Source organism: Macaca nemestrina, chromosome 13, assembly GCF_043159975.1.
Source record: "Macaca nemestrina isolate mMacNem1 chromosome 13, mMacNem.hap1, whole genome shotgun sequence".
NCBI lineage: Eukaryota > Metazoa > Chordata > Mammalia > Primates > Cercopithecidae > Macaca > Macaca nemestrina.
Window position 1 is genome coordinate 1,411,514 of NC_092137.1, and position 21,480 is coordinate 1,432,993.

Here is a 21,480-nt window from a genome sequence, read left to right on the forward strand (position 1 = left end):
CTCTTCAATTTTTTGTGAATAATTTGAGAAGAATTGGTATAAGTTTTTCACTGTTTATTTGGTAGAATTTAGCAGTGAAGACATCTGGTCTTCAGCTTTTCTTTGATGAAAGATTTATTATTATTGTTAATTATTACTGATTCCATCTCTTTACCTGTTATTAGTTTATTTAGATGATCTATTTCCTCTTAATTCCATCATGATGATTATATGTTTCTAGGAATTTATTCATTTCCTCAGGTTATCTAATCTGTTGACATGTAATTGTCCAGGTCCCATTCAGCATCTGCAGTGGTATAGGAACCTGCAAGCCTGTTGGAGGCACAGACAGGCGAGTCCCTCTGGGTCCTTATGTGAACAGTAGTAATGTGATTAGGCTTTGTGTCATCAGCACAAATTTCATCATTTGTGTCTCCACCCAAATTTCATCTTGAATTGTAATCTTCATGATCCCACGTGCCTAGGGAGATAACTGATGGGAGATGATTGAATCATGGGGGTAGCTCCCCCATGCTGTTCTCATGATAGTGAGTGAATTATCATGAGATCTGATGGTTTTATAAGGGGCTCTTTCAATTTCACTCCATCACAGATGACTTAGCATAACCATGCGATCCTGACTACTGGCTTAGTTATCTAGACATTTCTCTGACATCAGGTGCAGAAAAGCATTATTGATGGGGTGGCCGTGGTGGTGGAGATGCTAGAGTTTTGCCTGTCTTTACCATATCAATTTTCTATTGCCATGTAACAAACCAGTGCAAACTTAGCAGGTAACACAGGACTGTTTATTATCTCACAGTTCTCATGGGTCAGGAGTCCAGCAGTGCCCGGCCAGTCCTCTGCTTGGGATCTCACCAGGCTAAAATCAAGGTGTCGGATAGGCTGTGTTCCCATCTTCAAGGCTCACTCAGGGTTTCTGGCAGAATTCAGTCCCTTGACTTTATAGGACTCAGTTCCCCACCTTTTTCAGCCAAGGGCTGCTCTCCACCACCAGAGACCACCATGTTCATTGACATGGTCAGCCTCTGCCCTCAAGCCAACAGCAGGTAACAGGTAACTCCATGAGCCTAAAATCTATGACTTCCTTCATTCTGACCTCTAGACCCGGACATAAATGGCCATGTGTTCAGGCTGTGCCCCTGCATAAATCTCCCTAACTGAAGGTCTGCTGAGTTGAGACGTTGATTGCATTTGCAGAATCCCTTCACACAAACACCTAGTTTCTGTTGATTGAATAACTGGAGCAGATGTTTCCACCAAGGGCTGAGAACTGGGGGCTGCCTTAGAACTCTGCCTGCTCTAGTGTCTCAACCTCTATTTCACTCTGGAAAGCCCATAGCATGTCCACGCTTTTTAGAAATTCATCCTTTTAAAACAAAAGTGGCCTTGGATGACGGTTGGCTGTTCTTCCACATGGTGCCATTGGACAAAGCTGGATTTGAGCCAGGCTGCTGCCCATAGCCTGTGTGTTTCAGAAAATAGAGAGAGAAGAAATACTTAAGAACAAGAGAAATGTCTATGCTTGAAAAATATCCACAATCATTTTACCAGTGAGGAAGCTTTACGAGAGGCTCAGAAAAGAGATAAAGCTGTGGTGTCTCTGGCATGTGCCCCTGAGGAAGCAGGTGGTATGAAGGAATAGTACAGGGTTCAGAACTAAGAGATTTCTAATCCCGCTTCACCCTCTTGGGGCCATGACCTGGATAACTCATGCGGGCTCTTGTGATGGCTTCTTTGCCCGTTTAACCAAGTAGGGTGGGAGATGATATTAATACTTTACCGCTTTCTAAGATAGTTTATGAAGGTAACAAAAAATAAAACTGTACGTTTAAAGGAGCTTTGAAGCAGCAGGAGTTCAGTGATTTTTAATTGTGATGCAGTTGGGGTCTGCGTTTCCACCCAGATCTCATGTTGAAATATAATCCCCAGTGCTGGAGGTGGGTCCTGGTGGGAGGTGACTGGATCACGGGGCAGATTTCTCATGAGTGGTTTAGCACCACCCCCTCGGTACTGTTTTCATGATAGTAAGCGAGTTCTCATGAGCACCAGCTGTTTAAAAGTGTGTGGCACCTGCCCTCTTTCCTTCCAACTCCTGCCACGCCCATGTCGAGTGCTGGCTCCCCCTTTGCCTGCCGCCATGATTGTAAGTTTCCTGAGGCCTCCCCAGAATCCTAGCAGATGCCGCCATATTTCCCGTACAGCCTGTGCCACCATGAGCCAAGGAAACCTCTTTTCCTTATAAATTATCCAGTCTTGCATATTTCTCTATGGCCGTGTGAGAATGGACTAATACAAATTGTTTGTGGAATAGGGAATGACTGAACAGAAGGAAGGAAATTCAGATTTGAGTGATTATCCCCAAATAAGAGCAATTAAACAGCTCCAGAATCTCTGTCCCACAGAATTACTGTGTATCACTTTGCAACTCTTTACAGGAGGAACTACTTTTTATTTACCTGCTCACAGGAGCCCTGTCCATGCCTCTCATTTTAGGTAGGCCTCAAATTGATTAAAAGTAATTGACTTTTTTTTTTTTTCTAAAACATAAAAGGAAAGAAAGGGAAGAGAGGGGATGGGAGGGGAGGGGAGGGGAGGTGGAGAGGGAGAGGGAAAGGGAGGGAGTTAAGTAGTAAGGTAGGAAGAGAGAAAACCCACAACTTAGGGATCTTTTTGCCCCACATCTACCATGTTTTTTAAAAAACAGAATTAAATTATGTTTTGTGAGTTCAATAAAATTTCATGTGCTTTGTAGGCCACTCACCTTATTTCAGAAGAAGAAGGCAGATGGGCTCTGTAGTAGTCATAATGGAAACAGACCTACTGCAGATAAGCAGATTTTGAAAAGTGATACTACAAGTCAGAATTATACTGTTAAATACTGTAATTTGTTTTGCAAAGGAGATTATCATGTTTAAATAGTCACACCAAAAAGAATCCTTTGGTGAATTTTCTGGAGTTTATCCATCCCGAGAGCACAGCACTAGATGCTCTGAGCTCACATGTCCCACACACATGGGGCTCCTTACCTGGGCTTCCAGGGAGACAGCGTCCTGGTGGCTGTGGCACCTCAGGAAAGGGGGGCTTGTGATGGGATTTGGGAATGTGTTGGGTGGTTCTGGGAAGGGCCAGGAGATGAGGGCTGGCCCTGCACTGGGTGCCATCAGAGTGTGGGCTGTGTCAGCAGCGTCTGGCTTAATTTCTATCCAGGAGCATGAGACAGGAAGGGGCCAGAGCCAGGCCAGGCTTGTGGGGGCAGCAGCCGCTCCCTCAGACCAGCAGCCCGCCAGGGACCTGTGGGGCCTTTGTGGCTGGACGGCATCTCACGTGTCCCCTGCTCCTGCTCTGCCTTGCTCCCTCATGTCCCTGGAGAGCCCCGGTCTGAGGTTGATGACGTGTGGGACCCTGTTTTTCAGAGGAGCCCCACAGCCCTGCTGACTGCTAGCAGGTGCCAGAGCTGCTGTTTGTTTCTCATTACGCCATCTTTAAATTTTCTGAAAACTTTCTTTTGACGACAGAAGGTTAGAGTGTTCATGTTGATGGAAAGAGAATAATCCCATTCTACTTACATCTCTACAGACGCCCAGTTCTCTGGCATGTGTCCTACCCTGATAAGGGCACAGGACTCGTGTTTAAGATCTGGAGGTCTCTAAGTCTTCTCAGAAGCCAGTGCTGCCTTCAACACCTGGCAGTTCTGGTGGGGGTGTCTTCCGTGGTGCCCAGCCCTGGGCCGCCCCCTCCATGGGCACGCAGGTGAATCAGGGTGTCCTGTGAGCATCACGGAGAGCTGCTCCGGGGCACCCGTGAACCCGCTGCTGAGCGGATCAATGACTACATAATAGAGCTTTCCTGAGTTTGCTCTGATAGAGAACAAGGGCTGCTGATTTACGGAGGCACCCTGACACCCCTCCCCATCCAACAGATGGTGGAGCAGCTCTGAGCTGCCTTCTCTGGGTGGAACTGCATCCGCTCCTTCTTTCCTGGGAATTCAGAATCATTCTTGAGAAATCATTCTGCATCTGCGTCATTATCCCGGCTCACTTTTCAAGGCTCCGTTACGCTTCCTCGGGGGGAGTGGTCCCCACCGCACTGTGTGACGCTGCTTCCGAGATGCCCTGGGTGCTCCTCTGTCTCTGTGTCTGTCTCTGTCTCTGCCCCTCTCTCTGCCTCCGCCTCTCTCCATCTCTGTCTCTCTTTGTCCCTCTCTGTTTCTGTCTCTCTCTCTGCCTCTCCTGGTCCCTCTCTGTCTCTCCCTGTCTCTGTCTCTCCCTGTCTCTGTCTCTCTGTCACTGCCTGTCTCTGTGCCTCTCTCTGTCTCTCTCTGCCCCTCTCTCGGTCTCTCTGCCCCTCCCTCTGTCCCTCTCTGTCTCTGTCTTTTTTTGTCTCTGCCTCTCTTTGTCCCTCTCTCTGTCTCTGTCTGTCTCTGTCTCTACCTCTGTCTGTCCCTCTTGGTCTCTGTTTTTGTCTCTGTCTGCCTCTGTCTCTGTCTCTCTGTCTCTCTCTGTCTCTGTCTCTGTTTCTCGCTGTCTCTGTCTTTCTCTGTCTTTGCCTGTCTCTGTCTTTCTGTCTCTCTTTTTCTCCCTCTGCAGTCTCTCAGTCGAGTATCTTTTCATTTCCGAGGATTATCCGTTTTATTTTCATTTTGACTGTAAGGGATTAGTGCCCTGTCTATGAAAAGATGCTGCGAAGTCTCCGCTTGGGGACGTTAAGATCTTTTCTTCGTATCTAAGCAGGATAAATTCATAACAAGTTGTCCGCTTTAAAAATTAATTTGATTTTTCTTTCCTTTGTGTGTGGAGATTTAATAGGCTCTCAGGGTCTGTGATGAAAATGAACAGGAAGGGCTTTTTAAGCTGGAGGTGCTGAGTCGCTGCAGATGAAAGCAGTGCGGTGACGGAGGGCGTCTGCCTGCCCTGCCTGCTGCCCCGGCGCCGATCTTTTGTCTCTGCCAACTGTGTCCGGTTCCTCGGTGCCTCCTGGGATGCCTGTGCTCCTAGCCCCACGACCACACCACAGCTGTGGCCAGTCGTTTTACCATGAACCCCTCACCTCGATTTCCCAGCACCCTCCCCATTACAACTAAACATGAGCCGAAGTCCCTGAGTTTTCCTGCTGCTGAAAGGGGAGAACTGTCAGTGGCATCATTCGTATTAATCCCCAAGCAGGAGGAACCAGCTGTGTCTGGCAGAGTGGATGGAGAAGGTTTTAGAGGCACGAGATCTTCAGGGTGTCCATGACCTCAGCACACTAACCTTGCTCTGAAGGCCTCGTTTTAGTCAGTGTGGGCGGCCGTAGCCCAGTTCCACAGATCGGTGGCCTTACGCAGCACACAGGTGGGTGGCCTTACGCAGCAGGCATGCGTCCCTCGAGCTCTGGAGGCCATAGCCCAGTTCCACAGATGGGTGGCCTTGGGGGCTAGGATTTCAACACTGAACACTTGGGGAGTCACATTCAATCCACTGGGAATTTGACCCAGACTTGGGGATGGGAGTTGCTAGGGATACCCCACTTTTAGGAATTAGGCCAAACTTTTCCGTTACTATGGAAGTCACACTCTTCAAAAACTGGATTTAATTTCAGTTTTTCTTCTATCTGTGCCTCTGCCTGGAGCACAGTCCTGGGGATTCCACCTGACCCTTGACCTTTGACCTGGCTTCCCAGCCTCCTCATCCCCCTCTCACCTCCTTTGCTCCTCTCCCCTCCTGTTACCTGCTCTGTGCTTACCTCAGAGACCAAACTTGCCTATGCTCTGCCTCCCAGACCCCTCACCTGGAGTGTTCCGGGGCCCCTGTGATGCCATGTGCCCAGCGTGGGAGGAGGAGGTACAGACGGAACCCTCAGCGGCATGTGCAGAATGCATTCCATGTTCCCCTCACCTCATACTCAGCCTTATCTGGGAAAGCAAAAATATTCTCCTGGCTGAAGAGTTTCCTGGCATAGAGATCTTTATGTTTACCTAGACTGGGTCCAGTCTCCAAGCCCTGGCCGGGTGTTCCGAGTGAGCAGCTCCCCTCGCTCCACGGCTCATTTCAGATGCAACGTTTCTATCCCAGGAAAAAGAATGGAAGCCGTGATAACTCAGGTGGCAGGAATGGTTACGTTCCTGGAGTTCACGGATCCCCTCCAGCAGGTGCAGTTGTGTTTAACACCTCAACAAATATATAGGAAAAGTGCAGTGTTAGGCAGGAAAACATTGAGCTGTGTAAGCCACGGCCATTCACGTGGCTTTAAGGTACAGAAGAGGCTGTTTGTTAGTTAAGAACTGAGGTTGTGAATCGGAGACTGAGTTCCTTATAAAGCTCACTTGTGTGTGTGTGTGTCCCTGCCTTTACCACTTCTGGCCTTATGAGTCACCTTGGGAAAATTGGTTTATCTACATCAGCCTCGATTTCATCATCTTTAACATGATAACCACAGGACTTTCTTCATAGGATGATTGTGAGGGCTAAAACCACTGCAGCATATAAAGTATTTACACAGTGTTTATTACAAGGTGTGAATAAATGCCAGCTGGTTCTTTTTATCCTCCATATAAATGCAATTGTTAGTAATCTATCTATTTTCCTTCTTCATTTCTCCCAAAAGTATTAAATATTTAACTTTAAAGACATATGTCGGAGTATGAAAAGAATCAGGATGCTTTTGTGAAAGGAGCCTAAGAATTCTTTGCACATCATTGACTGGTTGTAAAATAAGCAGCAGAAAAGCAGAGACAGGAGGAGACAGGTGGGGAATCGTGCATCGTTGTGTCCGCTGCTCTCTTGAGAGTCGGTTTTTACTGCTTTTGGGCTTCCATGAAGTCCGTCACTTATGGTCGGCAGGAAACACTGACGAGTGGCTCCCTGAGCCAGCGCTTCCGTCACTCCTGTGCACACTCAGTCCTGTGACCTCCCAGTGTGGGACGAAGCTCCACTCACATCTGCGCTTTGGGGTGGAACGTAAGCACCGTCTGAACTAAGAAATCATTGCAGATACGTGGAACGTAAGCACCGTCTGGACTAAGAAATCATTGCAGATACGTTCACTGCCAAGGATGTGAATTAAGTAGAAAAGTGCAGACACTCGGAGACGGTTCGTCCTGCTCGCTCTCGAGTGACACCAGGTCTTTCTCGTCTTTGGCTCAGGAGTGCAGCCCCACGGTGCGTGCCGGTTAGCACACCCGGGCAGGGCACAGTTTGTGGGCACACGGAGGCCCATTAACACCAGCCGTGTATTCGGTGATCAGATTTTTTGCAGGAAACATTTCTTGACCACCATTTAATACCACTTGCTACAGTGGAAAGAAGAAAAAAAAAAAAAATCTTGCTATGGAACATGTGATTAAATGATAACTTTCAAAAGTGTATTAAAGTTGGAAACTAAGGCATTCTGTTGACCAACACCAAACTCTACTGGTTTGTAACCATTGATTTTGACTGCACGGGCTTTGAGAGAGCCTATTAGGTTATTGTCAATTCAGAGGAAACCTGAGTGGCTATGTCATTAGAAAGTTGGATTTGGATGTTAAAATGAAGGTTGATCCCTGGAAGAGGACCTGGAGGACTGCTGAACACAATGTGTGCTTCTCAAAAACGGGATGATCACTCAGAATGTTCTTTATGTACACGGCGCCCTTTCTGCCAGTCACCCAGCTTCGCAGAGGTTAAATCAGAAGCGTAGGCAGCAGTGGGTGGGGCTGCGCCACGCTCCGTCCCCAGCACCAACTGGGAACACAGGCGGCGTTTCCACTGGAGTCACCCCATCAGTGTGGAAAGACACGCAGGGGCCCAGGGACTAAAGCTCTGCTAGATGGAGGTGGAGGGCTTCGAGGCCATAGCAGTGACCTCCTGGGCACGGAAGCCTGTGATACATCGAGGCTCACACCCGAGAGAAACCTGGGACCCAGCGTGTAGAGGGCGCTCTTAGACTGAACTGACACAAAAGGTGGAGACCGAGCCGGCTTCTTATGTTCATTTTCCTCAGCCACAGGCAAAACCGCAAGTTCTCTTATGCAAAATAGTTATAGAAAACTAAATTTTGAGAGGTAGAAGTCTCAGGTTAGGACTTAGTCCCAGTAAATTTAGCCTCTAAGAATCTTTTAGACTGTTCTGCTTTTATAGACAATAAATCTATCTCTGTTTCAAATTGATTGTATTTTGAATTTTTCACAGTAACTTCACTCATTATGTAAAGTGAACTTTTAAAATGTGTTTGTTTTTTCAAACATGAGGAATTCGAGCCCATAATCAAGCTCATTAACACACGTTACAGCACCTGTAACAGGCAGCTGCGTTCCTTCCCTGGACGGAAAGCGGGTGTCCTGCCTCCTGTCTGCCCGAAGAGAGGGGCGCGATGTGTAAATGTCCTTGTACATTCAGCACCCCCAACTGTGTATTTTAAATCAGTGTGTACATTTTTATAAAGAGTTATTTTATCATCACTGAAAGAGGTTCTTTGTTTTTTCCTAAGTTAATTCTGCGTTTGCCCTTAACAACAAAACCAAACAAAACATACAAAATCTCTTCTAGTGATGATGAAATAGCTCTTGAACAAAAGCAAACAAAAAAATGCATTTATTTCCAAGCAGGAATTGAGCACCTACTGTGTGCACTTTCCAAGGTAGGAAGGATTCTCACAGGAGTAACAGCCTGTCCAGCTGATGGCTGCTGTGCTGAGGCCACGGATGGGTGGGGGACAGTCGGCCCCTCGCTGGTGTCCAGCGTCTGCTGCTGCAGTTGGGTGTTCTCTCCTGAAGCGGAGGAGCCGCCCGTGTGACTCTGATCCGCAGCACGTTGGTGTGGGAAGGAGAGTCACGGCAGACAGCCTTCGAGCGCCTCCGCTCGGGTGCGAATCCGTTTCCCTGCCTTATCCACCCTGGAGTCCTGCAGCTTCCACAGCAGCTCCTCAGGCCTGTTTGAGTGTGGGTCTGTGCAGCCACAGCTGGGGAAGCTGAGCTTCGGTCTCCACTGAAGTTTGGGCTGGAAGGTGGCACTGGCATGTTGCAATCAGCCTTGTGTCTGCCATCTGGTGGAATTAATTAATTCCTCTGAGACATGATTTCATTTCACAGTAAACTTGTGTAAAATATAAACAAGTTCTCTGGTGATTCTTCTGCTCGTACTGGTGCCGCTCTTAAAGTTCTGCTGGGTCTAAGTGAGGTCACTTTGCTGCACTCTGTGGCTCCAAACACAGCTCTGCTGGGCAGGTCGATCTCCGTTCTAAAAACGAGGAAGACAGCCTGAGAGGCTGGCAGCCTCCCGCCCCGTGCAGGGGATGACACAGCGCCTGCAGCGTCCAGGCATTTCTGCGTCTCATGGCTGGGGTCTGAGTGCTGCGCTGTGTGGGCTGAGTGCTGTACCGTGTCTCACATCTGAGCTAGGGCTTCTGTCATTCCTGTGCACACTCAGCCCTGTGACCTCCCAGCATGGGACGAAGCTCCACTCACGTCTACACTTTAGAGATGATGGGGGGTCCTCGTGGTCTTGGACTGAGTTACCCGTGTTCACATGTGTGCTTAAAATGTGGCCTTGACATTTATAAAATATGGTTCTCTTAGGATTAGAGAACATGGACTGCAAGGCCTGCTCTGGCCCTGATCCTTCCAGTCCCCGGCTGCGGGTCCCTGCTGTGTGGGGAGCGCCTCTCTCTCACCCAGGCCTGCTTCAGCCCAGCTGTGCAGCCCCTGGGAGACCCTCACCTCCACTCCCATGGTCCATGCCTACACGCCCAGGCTCTTGCCCACCTGGGGGCCTGCTCTGGGCTTCCTTTTATCAACAAATCTCTGCATTTTCTCACGTTACCCAGGAATTGCTGCTGTGTCCCGGGCCCTGAGCCACCTGGTTTTAGGAAGCTGTGGCCTAAGGGGACAGGAGCCGACTTTGGTGTTGGGTAAAAGCACGCGGCTGCGGCTTCTGCTGCTCCATTCATTGGCAGGTGTGCAGCCTCCACCCGTGTTCCATTCGATAGTCCAGATAATCTTCACTCTGGGTTCATGCAAGCTACCAGGATACAGGCATTCTGTTTAATGATGAGGTTTTATCCTTTGAAATGGAAAAAGAAAACGAAGATGAGTGAGTAAACTCAGGCAGGCTGTAGTGCTAGGATGACCTGCCCGGTGTATCAGACACAGTTTTATAAACAGACAGCAGGGCAGCCAGGCTCAGAGGGACGGGCACTGGAAACTTGGATGTCTGGGGGCCGGGACTCAGGAGCAGTTTACCGAGAAGAAAAGGCCAACGCTGAAGCTGAGAGGATTAGGGGACAGTTCTGTGAGTGACACCTTCACCTGGATGAAAAGCGAAGTCCCGTTGTGATCACAGGTCACCCTCTGTCCTGCCCGCTGCTGGGGGTGCCCACCTGGGTGGTCGAGGCCAATTAGTTGGTCTCGTTGGATCTCAGATAACCGAGAAGAAGCACTGAGCCCCGGGATGCTGGTTGAGCTTCCCTGGAGTAAACGCAGATAACGATTCCACCTTGTGGGCAGCGCGGCGCCCGGGTCCACGGATCCCTCCTTACGGAGAGCACAGTGCCCTGGTCGACAGCGTGGGGGCCAGAGGTTCCCAAGCTTGAGCCCAGGCCCCACACTCAGTAGCCGTTCAGCCCAGCCTGTGTCACAAGCCCCCGCCTCCGTCCTGCACCCTGGGCAGTTGAAATGACAGTGGCTCTTCCATAGGGTCACTGCGAGGGTAAAGCCAGCTCGTAATGAGTGATGGCCTTTATTTAGTTCTCTGTTGTTGTTACAGCTACTGCTGCCACTATCGTATACAACCAGTTCTTACAATCAGGTGACATGCCCGGCAGTGCGGGTGTGAAAAGAAGCACAAGCCATTCAGTGCAGCACCGTGCCTCGCTCCAGATGGTCCCCGGTGGAGAGGAAAGTGATCATGAGGACGCGCCAAATGTGCATATGCCAGGCATGAGCTCCTCCCTTCACCTCCCTCCTCCATTTCCTTCTCACAGCCCAGTGGTGTGAGCCCATTGTCAGATGAGGGACCCCCCACAACGTGGCTGAGATCGGGTGGAGTCAGTCCTACCAGCAGGCAGCAGGCAGAGGGGAGGCAGCAGGCAGAGGAGAGTGTAGACACCACCTTCCCGTGACAAAACCAGGTGCTGGAATCCTGCTGGGTCTTCTCAAACATTTACTCACAAAGCAAACACGCATGTGTGCCTACTGAGTGCCAGGGCTCTTAGTGCTGGCCCTGGTGGAAAGAACAAAGCGCAGGACGCCCACTCTGCTGAGGCCTGCAGCAAACACACAGGCTTGTGATGGCCCCACAGCAAGACGCATGGACATGCGCGACATCCCTGCAGGCCGCCTCCTGTCCTTCCCATCCACAGGGAGGCCTTCAGGGAGTCCCTGGACATTGCACTCCAGTGCCCCACTCACTGACCTGGGCATGGCCTGCATGGATGGGGCCTCCTGCCTCTCCTGCTTCAGCAGCACTGCCCGGGGAAGTGAGGGGCTCAGAAGACCCAAGCCCTGTTCTCACGAGGCAATGGGAAGTGACAGAGAAGGGTGAGGAGGTGCCCTGTGAGACACCACACGGGGGAAATTCTCTTTCTTGGACCTATTGACCTTTTCTTTGTCTCGAGTGAACACTTTATTTGTGGCCTGAATTTCTGGTAACAATGCCTTTTTTTTCCCCCGCCCTGAGACAGAGTCTTAGTTGCCCAGGCCGGAGTGCGATGATGTGATCTCCGCTCACTCCAACCTCCGCCTCCTGGGTTCAAGGGATTCTCCTGCCTCAGTCTCCCAAGTAGCTGGGATTACAGGCATGCACCACAACGCCCAGCTATTTTTTTTTTTTTTTGTATTTTTAATAGAGATGGGGTTTCACCACATTGGCCTGGCTGGTCTCCAACTCCTGACCTCAGGTGATCCTCTGCCTCGGCCTCTCAAAGTGCTGGGATTACAGACATAAGCCACCGCGCTCAGCCCACAATGACTTTTTAATGAACAAGTTACTCCATTAAGTTCAGACGTTCCTGAACTTAAATTAGCCCTCTTTATTAATATTTAATATGGAATATTTAGAAACGCCACTACATGACAGGGAAGTAGAAAAAATATATTTTTCTAAATTGTACTAAAAAATAATATATTACAGAGACAGTTTTCAAATAAAATATGTGAATGAAATTTCAAGATTTTTCAAATTCTGAAACATACACGTTATCTTTTTGTCTCATGAATACTCATAATTTTCAGTCATGAGCTAAAATACACACACACACATGCACACTCTCCTTATTTTCCAAAGCATGAAGGCTTAAAGTTAAGTAAACAGGCGTGTGTGCGATACACACCTTTCCTCCCTGTTACCGCAGGCACAGAGGGAGGTGGTGGCCAGAGTCGATGGGGAGTGACAGGCTGTGGTGGTAATGAGGGCCACCAGCCATCATTTATGGATGAAAGGGTCCTTGGTTACATTTTGTAAAGTCCAACATATTTATTCTTTAAAAACCAGACAGCTTGTTAAAAAGGTGATTTACACATTTTGACTTCCTTTCTCCAACACTGAAGCTTTGACAGGCAATTAAGAATTCTCAGTTTTTAGGGTCAAATTTTATAGTTACTGGAATCCCACAGCACAAGTGGAGCAGGAGGTTGGAAGAGTGGTCGTTGGTAGCAGACGTAGCAGGGGTCTCGGTTCGAGGCTTTAATAATAACTGATAATGCTCTATGATTGGTTTCCGCTGAAGCAGATGATTTGGAAAAGGGTCGAATCTGTTGAGGTGTGTTTTGTGACAGGAAGATTCCCAGCGGTTGGGCAGGATTCAGAGGCCTTTCTGGATGTGGACCTGAAGACTACAGCGAAGGCGGGCAGTGTGGCCGGACGCATGAGAGCTGGGCTGTGGGGCTTTTCCCGGCAGGAGCCGCAGGGTTGGCGTTGAGGCTGGCACTGAGCCCACAGTCAGGAGCGCAGGAAGAGTGGCCCAAAGACACTGGATGTCCTCCACGGGAGGTGCAGACCCGAGCACGTAACTTCAGTTCCGTAATGCCCTAATACATGAAGACGTGTGCTTTGAACTTTATTGGAATAAATTTATTTCTCTTAGCCAAAAACTGTGATTCAGTTCACTTCCTAGAGCATAAAACTCTATTTTCAGTTTTCTCTTTGGAATTCAGAAATTCTCTAAGGGCATGAGGAAACCCTGGGACGAGGGTAGACTTTTCAAAAGTGCCAACGCGGTCAGTGAGTGTCGGAGCTGTCTTGGTTTCTTCTTGGGGAACCCCGGGGCACCAAGCACTCTGCCTTTGCTTGGTGTGGCTTTGCTTACGGCAGCTTCCTACAATCTCACGCATGGCCATCAAGGAGCATGTTAGCTCCTGAGCAGACGCTCTGTGGATTTCAGCTCTGACAATGACCTTGACCACACGAACACCATCCTGAAAGGCCTGAGCAGCCACTGCAAGGTGGGTAGAGAAGCCAGGTTCCATCCGTGAGCCACGGAGAAAACTTGGAGGAAACTATGAAACTCGGAGGAAGCAAAGGCCCAGAAATGCCCTGGAAGAAGCGGCTGCTGATCTCGCATCCAGACTTGCCTGAAAGCAGATTGTGTAACTTACACTAGTTACCCGGCTTCTATAACAATAAACCAAACAGTGAACCAGTGATAAGCCAAGCTGTGACCTTCCTTTCCCTGTTTTGTTAACATGTTAGTATCTGCCATCAGCATTATTGTTAACAACTTTCACAGCTTCTGTTCATTTGATATGTAATTTTTATTGCTTTCTTTGACAAATTACAGACTAATAATGCTTATGTGGTACTCATGGGCTTACAAATAACTTTGTTTAGGTTATTCCATTTGTTTCTCTCAGTATTTATATTTTATGGTAGAGTTGGCATTTGAAGCCCATCGTAAGGACAAGGAAAGCCCAGCTCAGAATGAGATGTCCAGCCTGCCTCATGTAGCTACGGCATAAACGTGCCTGGGTGCAGACGCCTCCCTTTTCATTGCAGGTCACAGCCGTCTGCCCCTCGTGCGAGGCCGTGAGCCTCTGGGGCTCTACGTGTGTTCAGTGCCTCAGGGGGCAAAGCTGATGATCTTTCTGAAGACCACAGCATCGATAAAGGGTCCTTCATGGAGCCTGGGCCCACCGTCTCTACCTCACGTCTTATTCCCGCTACATGAATGATGGTGTAAACATCCGAAGGCCGAATTAGGACTCAGGACTCAGATTCCTTCTCACCACTGACTTTACGGGGATGACCACAGTACTGACCCTGTTGAGAGCGCTCGGTGTTCAGTCCTCCATGCATTTGGTGCATACGTCACCAACCCTGAGAATCAGGAAATGCCAACTCCCCGAGAAGACACTGTTGTTAGCACATGTGAGCTGGAGCCAAGCGGTGACCACGAGTGTCCTTCACATGCTCCACCAGGCGTCCCTGATTCATGAGAGGGGGGCGCCCCTACCCCCACGCTGCCCCGGGATCCCTGCAGGCCCCACCCCAGTCCAGCTAGCTCCAGGCAAAGCTGCCCCTGGCCCACACTGGCACCACCTCCTGTTCCTCCTCAGGCCTTTGGAGAAAAACAGGCTCTCCTGAAAGAATAAAAGCGTAGAGCTCTGAGATGGGGATAATTGGAGGGTGGGACACAGAGAACTTTTGAAGATTCTTCTAAAGTCTGTTTTTGGTCTGAGGGTTGGTTGGCCAAGAGTATTGAATACGTGACTGTTTATGGAGGTGTTCACTGGTGAGTTGTGTGTGCGTGTGTGTGTGTGTGTGTGCTGTAGCTTGATGTAAAATGTGCCTAAAAATAGCAGTCTCTGCCCTCTTCATGTGGGGAGCCAGGGAACTTGGCTGTTGTCCTCAGTAATCTGCTTGACCCAGCTGTTTGTTTACCACTAGATGAAGGTCAGCCTTGCTTTGTGTATATCACACCGGTTAACGTGAACAAACGAGAAATGATGGCGATGAGCCCATTTTTAGTCAGCACTTATTTAATAAGAATTAATGGACACTTGGACAAAAGTATGGATATAAGTCTCTCAATATTTAATAAGCACCTAATTCATGTGGAATATTACATGATGTGCCTAAAATAGTCTCCCAGCATTTTAAAGTGTAAAGATTAATTTGTTATAGCAGACACCCAGGATCAAAGGCCCCACGGGAAGCGATGGACCCTGAGGGACGGGTGCTCACCAGGAAGACCAGGAAAGGAGATCAGAAAGGGCTGAGCAAAGGTGGAGGCGGAGCTGCCTGCCCTCCCCACGCAGGGGACCTGCTTTCTCCGGCTTCTTCCCCTCTCCAGCTCCACTCACTCACCTCCACCTTCACCTCTGTCCTCCTGCAAAGTCAGGAGTATCTTGTTCATCGCCATCAGGCAGAATATCAGCTACAAGTAGATAAACCTCACATTCTGATCCAAGAAACACTAATTAGGATGAGAATGTCCCCTAGACAGGGATGTCTGCTTTTAAAAAGAATGATTTTTAAAATAGCAAACTCTGGTCTGATAGATTTGGCTCAAAAATATGCAGAACTGTGTTATACCATCTCTGTTTCCTACCCCTCCCTGCCTAAGAAAGCAGCAATGACACTCACATCTGAAAGATTATTAAAGCATAACTCAGTGAAGACTTGTTTTTTTAACAAAATATGTTTGTTTTGTTCTGTATTTTATCTTCAGTTAGTGGCTTGAGACCATGGAGGTGTTATGGGTCATATAAATTAATATGCATTGTTTTCTTCTTTTTCTTTCTTTTTTTAAGATAGGGTCTCACTCTGTTGCCCATGCTGGGGTGCAGTGGCATGATCTCGGCTCACTGCAAGCTCTGCCTCCCGGGTTCAGGAGATTCTCCTGCCGCAGCCTCCCAAGTAGCTGGGACGACAGGTGTGTGCCACCATGCCCGGCTAATTTTTGTATTTTTGGTAAAGATGGGATTTCACCATCTTGGCCAGGCTGATCTCGAACTCCTGACCTCAAGGGATCCTCCCACCTCAGTCTTCCAAAGTCCTATGATTATAGGCGTGAGCCACTGCGCCCAGCCAATATGCACTATTTTCTTAAGAAAAAGTCTACAAAAGTGTACATGACATTCCTCTTTTGCAAATAGGTGTATGTAAAGTATGTTTTTAAAAGATGTTGCATGACAGGGATGAACTACTGAATTTGAGACAGTTGGTTTGTTGTTGTTAATACTTGGCCATGATTGGGTTCTCAGCAAGTGGAGTGTCATGGAGCAATGGAAGGGGACCCAGCTTCTCCCAAAGCTCCCCTGTCAATCAGAAGCGCACGCGTGGTTCTAGAGAAGGGTGGATGCTGAGTGCGGAGGGTGCCTGGGCTGCTCCAGCCTCACCCCATCAGGAGCTTTAAGTGCTCCATCCAAAGGGTCTTTGAAAGAATAACCAGTAAGAATCTTGCAGACAGTAACTCCAAAATTTCCGGAGCACTGTTCTTCCCCTGACAGTTGCTTTTCATGTTTCATCGAATTAGAAGTAGCTCCTGTTACCAGGGGAATTCAGGGTTTGGCCTTGGTCTCAGCGAGCCTGCTGACCGTACTGAGGTGCCTGAGGAAGGGGTGCACTTGCCCCATGTCCTGGGTCCAGGGTAGAGCCCTGCATCAGCCTTGAAGCTCACGGAGGCAGGCCTGCGCCCCTCGCTGCGGGGCCTCCTGGACAGCTCTCTCCCCTCCTCCAGGTGGAACGCGTTCGAGGTGCTCGCCCTGGATGGAGTCAGCTCTGGGATCCTCCGGTTTTACACGGCCCAGGATGGCGCCGACTGGCTGCGGGCGGTCTCAGCCAACATCAGGGAGCTGACCCTTCAGAACGTGAGCACACGTTGTTTCTGAGTCTCTGCTGATGTTCATTTGTGCATGAAAAATAATTGAGACATCAGATTTTTGATGATTGATGATTAACCCTAAACAAAATCATGTACTTGTTTCAATGTGTCAAATCTCTGACTATAACCATTAAAAATCAAGCCATCAGAATGTTTCCAAATCAAAGAGTGTGACTACGTCTGACAGCTGGGAATTTCCCACCTGGTTTTATCTTCCTCCTCCCCTCTGTCTGCCTCTGTCTCTCTCCCTCCCTTCCTCTCTCTTTCTCTCCACATACATTTACAGAAATAGTTATGCGTCATAATTTTATATTTTACCCAAATGCATTGATACAATGTGACATTTTGAGTTGGGGAAACCCAATTGGGTTAAAAGTATAATTCCCCCAAACGTTATGAAGATTTAGAAAAAGGTATAACTGAGCAAAAACATTACTTCTCAAATTTGTGCTGCAGTCCCCCAGAAAAGAAAAAACATTGTATCTTTCAGTGATGTGTTTGATAATAAAAGTCAGCAGGACATTTTAAAGATAAATGAAAAGAGATGGGGTGGGAGCAAAGACTCGATGATGTGGGAGTTGCCTGGAGTGGTGGGTGTCTGGATACGGACATGGAGCCGTGGCCGCAGGCCTGGAGACTGTGGCAGGACTGGCCCTGCCTGGAGGGGGCCCTGGACTGACCTTACTGTCCTTGCTCCCTCCCAGCTGACTTGCCTTGTAATTGCACTTCGATCCCTGCTCTGTTCCGGCGTAGCCTGGAGGCTGCAGAGACTGGGTCCAGCTTGCAGACCGGCCAGGCACGGCCCACCCTGCAGCCCTGCAGAGGCACCCGCCCTGCCCCTGCCCTGCCTTTCCCTGCCCAGCACCCCACATCTCCTTTGCAACCTTGCTGCTTCCTGTGGCTGCTAAACAGAAGTTAACCTGTCACTGGGGGAAGCAGCAATGTGTGAGATTTCTCCTGTAAAGACCTCAGGGGCTTCCTTTCTGCAACCATAGAAGGAAGTACCAGGACCTTCCTAACATCGTAATTTTCAGATGTGACACTTTAAATTCCAAAGTTATCTGAACAAATAGAAAGGGAAGAAAGGATGGTGCTTGACTCATATTTGCAGAAATGCTTGTGACAAGGAGCGCCCTTCAGTTCTGTATCATTTCACACATCACCCCTCATAAGCAGGGCAGAGAAGTCAGACACCCCAACACTTCAGAATGGAAATGTGGACTCCGAGCCACCTCGCTGCTGTGTGGCTGTGGGCTCTGTGGCTGTGGGCTGTGGGCTGTGGGCTGTGTGGCTGTGTGACTGTGGGCTGTGTGGCTGTGTGTGTGGCTGTGGGCTCTGTGGCTGTGGGCTGTGGGCTGTGGGCTGTGTGGCTGTGGGCTGTGGGCTGTGTGGCTGTGGGCTGTGGGCTGTGTGGCTGTGGGCTGTGGGCTCTGTGGCTGTGTGGCTGTGTGGCTGTGGGCTCTGTGGGCTGTGGGCTGTGGGCTGTGTGGCTGTGTGACTGTGGGCTGTGTGGCTGTGTGTGTGGCTGTGGGCTCTGTGGCTGTGGGCTGTGGGCTGTGAGCTGTGGCTGTGGGCTGTGGGCTGTGTGGCTGTGGGCTGTGGGAGTGTTATGATTCTGCACCTCCACTTCCTCGTTAATGAAATTTTGGAAAACAACATCTACCTCCATAGGTCATTGGGTGAACTAAATAAAAGAAAGATTATCAACTGTGATAACCGTAATTACCATCACAGTAATACTGACTGTCAGAAGGTTATGTAGAGCAGAAATCATTTCCTCACTTTTCTCAGATATTGGAATTTAAGCACCTGCTCTCCCGTAACTTCACCTACATAAATGCTGATATTTGAAAAAGAGGAATTGAAGTCTGCTGGTAAAGTTTTTTCTACTGCTGCCATGCTTGTATTGACTCTGGCTAGGTTTTCAGATAGGAAATGTGTCATTAAAGAAGCCTGTTTCCCAGGACAGAGTGTGGCTGATGACTTCCAGCTGTCACTCAGGTGAGCCGTCCTGGTGTTGGTGGCTGTGGCGCTGACTCTCTGCCTTTTCTCCACAGATGAAGATGGCGAACAAATGCTGCTCTCCTTCCGACCAGGTAGGGTTTGTATTTTCTGCTTCATGATGAAACACATCTCAAAAAGCAGTCTCTTTGGTTGTTTGAAATTTAATTTGGAAATGTTGATAGGAAAACGTTAGCACATTTCAGACTGCATTTTGTGGTCTCTGCCCTCCCTGTTAATTCTGTAAAAATGCTCTGTCTATGGGAATAGCATAGGTCATTCTGATCTCCTGTGTATGGATGATTTCTCCATTGGCAGTTATGTTTTTTTGTAAGAAATCATGATTTAAATGATGATTTAGATATGTTTGTTTAAACTGAGAAGGGCTTTGTAATGACACACCTGTGCAATTTGAAATTTTAAGCATTATATTATTTTCTTAAATAAAATCCTTACTAGGAAAGCTTCACTCTCAGGAGGGCTTTGACCCAATGGGTGTTATTGCCGGTGGATAGGATCCTGCCATCCCCAGATCCAGGCAGTTTGTTCACCTGGAGCCCAATGCCCTTAACGTTGTCCTGGATTCACGATGGCTACCTTTGTAGCCACCCTCAGGCCTGATTTTCTGCTCACTTCCCAGGTCTGTGAGTACTTAGGAAAACTCTATTGTAATCAAGCTGTTTGAATATCAGGCAAATCAGCTTTTAAGCCACTGTGTTATTCTTCTGTTTCCTTTATAATAAACTTACGGTTTAACTTGTAATGTAAGGGAGTATGTTACTTACAGTTCATTCATTTTTGGTTATATCTCTTATGGGCTTAAAGAAACATGCATCATAGCCTCAAGAAAACTGAGAAAAACGTGTTCAATTTGCTTTAAATAGCGCACAAAATAGTGCTTAGCAAGAATATTTGAATTCACGATGGAGGACTTTAGAAGAGGTCTCCTGCCTATCAAATATTTACTAAAAGAATGGGAAAATAGGGCTGTGTTTTAAATTAAACCTCTCTAGTCAACATTTCTACATTAGAAAAGAAACAGAATAAATAGTTCTTCTAAATCTTTTATCTCTTAATAGTATTCTAAATTTACCATCAACTATTTTTGTTTGCATAGCTATTTAATGATTATTTCTATAAATTCTTCAAATTAATATAGGATTCGTTTCATATTCTTATGCATAATTTCCCTACTATGTGTTTTTGTAACAGAAGTTCTGAAGCTTTTCCACAAAGTGCATATCTCTCTATGGTTCACACAGGAAACACTTTATCTCCACCTTTTTATCAAGGCTGGTGTGACGGTGGGCCAAAGTTTTGCCATAGTCTCTATGAATAATTCACCATTTGATATTGTGTCTTATTCACCATTTGATATTGTGTCTTATTCACACACTCAAATTAGCAGAATGTCTCCTGAGATCCTCGTTATGGCAAACCTGAGACTCTTCCGAGATCTTGGGAGGAGCCGCAGCTTCTGGTGTTTCTCAGTGTTGGCTGCTGCTTCTCTGTTTCTCAGTTTGTTTGCCACGAGGACAGCCATCCTCTCCCGGCCCCCAGAGGGCTTGTCACCTTGCAGACAGATCCTTGATGCTAAACGGCGATGCCCACAGGTGGAGAGCATGCGTGGGAATGGGCAGCGTTTACGGACTTGGCCTTTATGTGCTTCAGAGAACATGCTGACTTTCGTAGCTGTTCTGGAATTACTTCTCATGTTGGAAAGAGCACTGCTCCGGAGAGGAAGGCATTTTCTTTTTACTTTGGAATTGAATCCTCCTTATCATCGACTCACAAGAGATGATGAAATAATAGTTCAGAGAAACATAAAAACCTGTAGGGAGCACATCTCCTGGTACGGAGCACGTTGAAGGACCGTCTGTCTTCCGGAGACCTCAGAGGCAGTGGGTGGCCTTGTTTTTGCTTCATCTTGGTGAAATTCTACCACATGTTAAACGTTGTGTGTTTCACATCCATCTGGGTGGCCTTGTTTGACAAAGCAAAAAGCCAAAGGCAAACCGTGGACCTAATAACCCTGACCAGACCCTTATCTGGTGGTGTAATTTTAACAAATTCACTCCAGAGGTTTAATTTCTTTATCTGTAATACAAGAAAGTTGTACTGGGTAATTTAAGGTCCTTTTTACAACCTTAAATGTTCTATACAACTTTGAATTTACTTAGCGGCTTGGAGTAGCTTATTTGGAAATTAATCTTAGAACTGAGCTTCACTATGTAGGATGATGAAGAACTAGCCCTGCTAGATCCGGATGCGCTTTTGGTGGAGGATGGTTTCACGTTTTCTCCAAAAGTGGTGTGTGTTGTACAAATGTTAGGAGTTTGCATTTAAGACGTTAGGCCCTTTAAAACAGAAAGAAAATTTCTTCTCACTCTGAACAATTCATTCTTGATTTTGGTATTTAATAAATAATTGTGAGATAATTGTTAATGTGAAAAATGTGAATTTTATGTGAAAAAAATTTTTGTGAAAAGATAAATAAAGGTATTTAACAACCAGTGAAATTGGCAAACAAAAACACATGAAAAACAGAATTAGGAGAATCTACAAAAAGCATAATGTGTGCATTTTTAGACTCTCATATCTGGTATAAAAAATAACCAAATAATTTATCACACAAACCAGAGCACTTTTGTCTGGGACAAAGACTAACCTGAAAACAATACCAAGATAACTGCAGACACACAC

General features: G+C 47.6%; 1 protein-coding gene across 6 annotated transcripts in view; it reads left to right on the forward strand.

Moving 5' to 3' along the window:
* Positions 1–21,480, forward strand: part of LOC105497556 (syntrophin gamma 2) — a 564,393-nt gene that overhangs the window by 257,369 nt on the left and 285,544 nt on the right. For 5 of the 6 annotated variants that reach the window (XM_011768711.2, XM_071076129.1, XM_011768716.3 and 2 more), the window contains 2 exons: positions 16,633–16,762; positions 18,834–18,872. In XM_011768711.2, coding sequence (XP_011767013.2) covers positions 16,633–16,762; positions 18,834–18,872 — 169 coding nt within the window. The remainder of the gene's footprint in view (positions 1–16,632; positions 16,763–18,833; positions 18,873–21,480) is intronic. The other variant, XM_011768717.3, reaches the window with a different exon arrangement.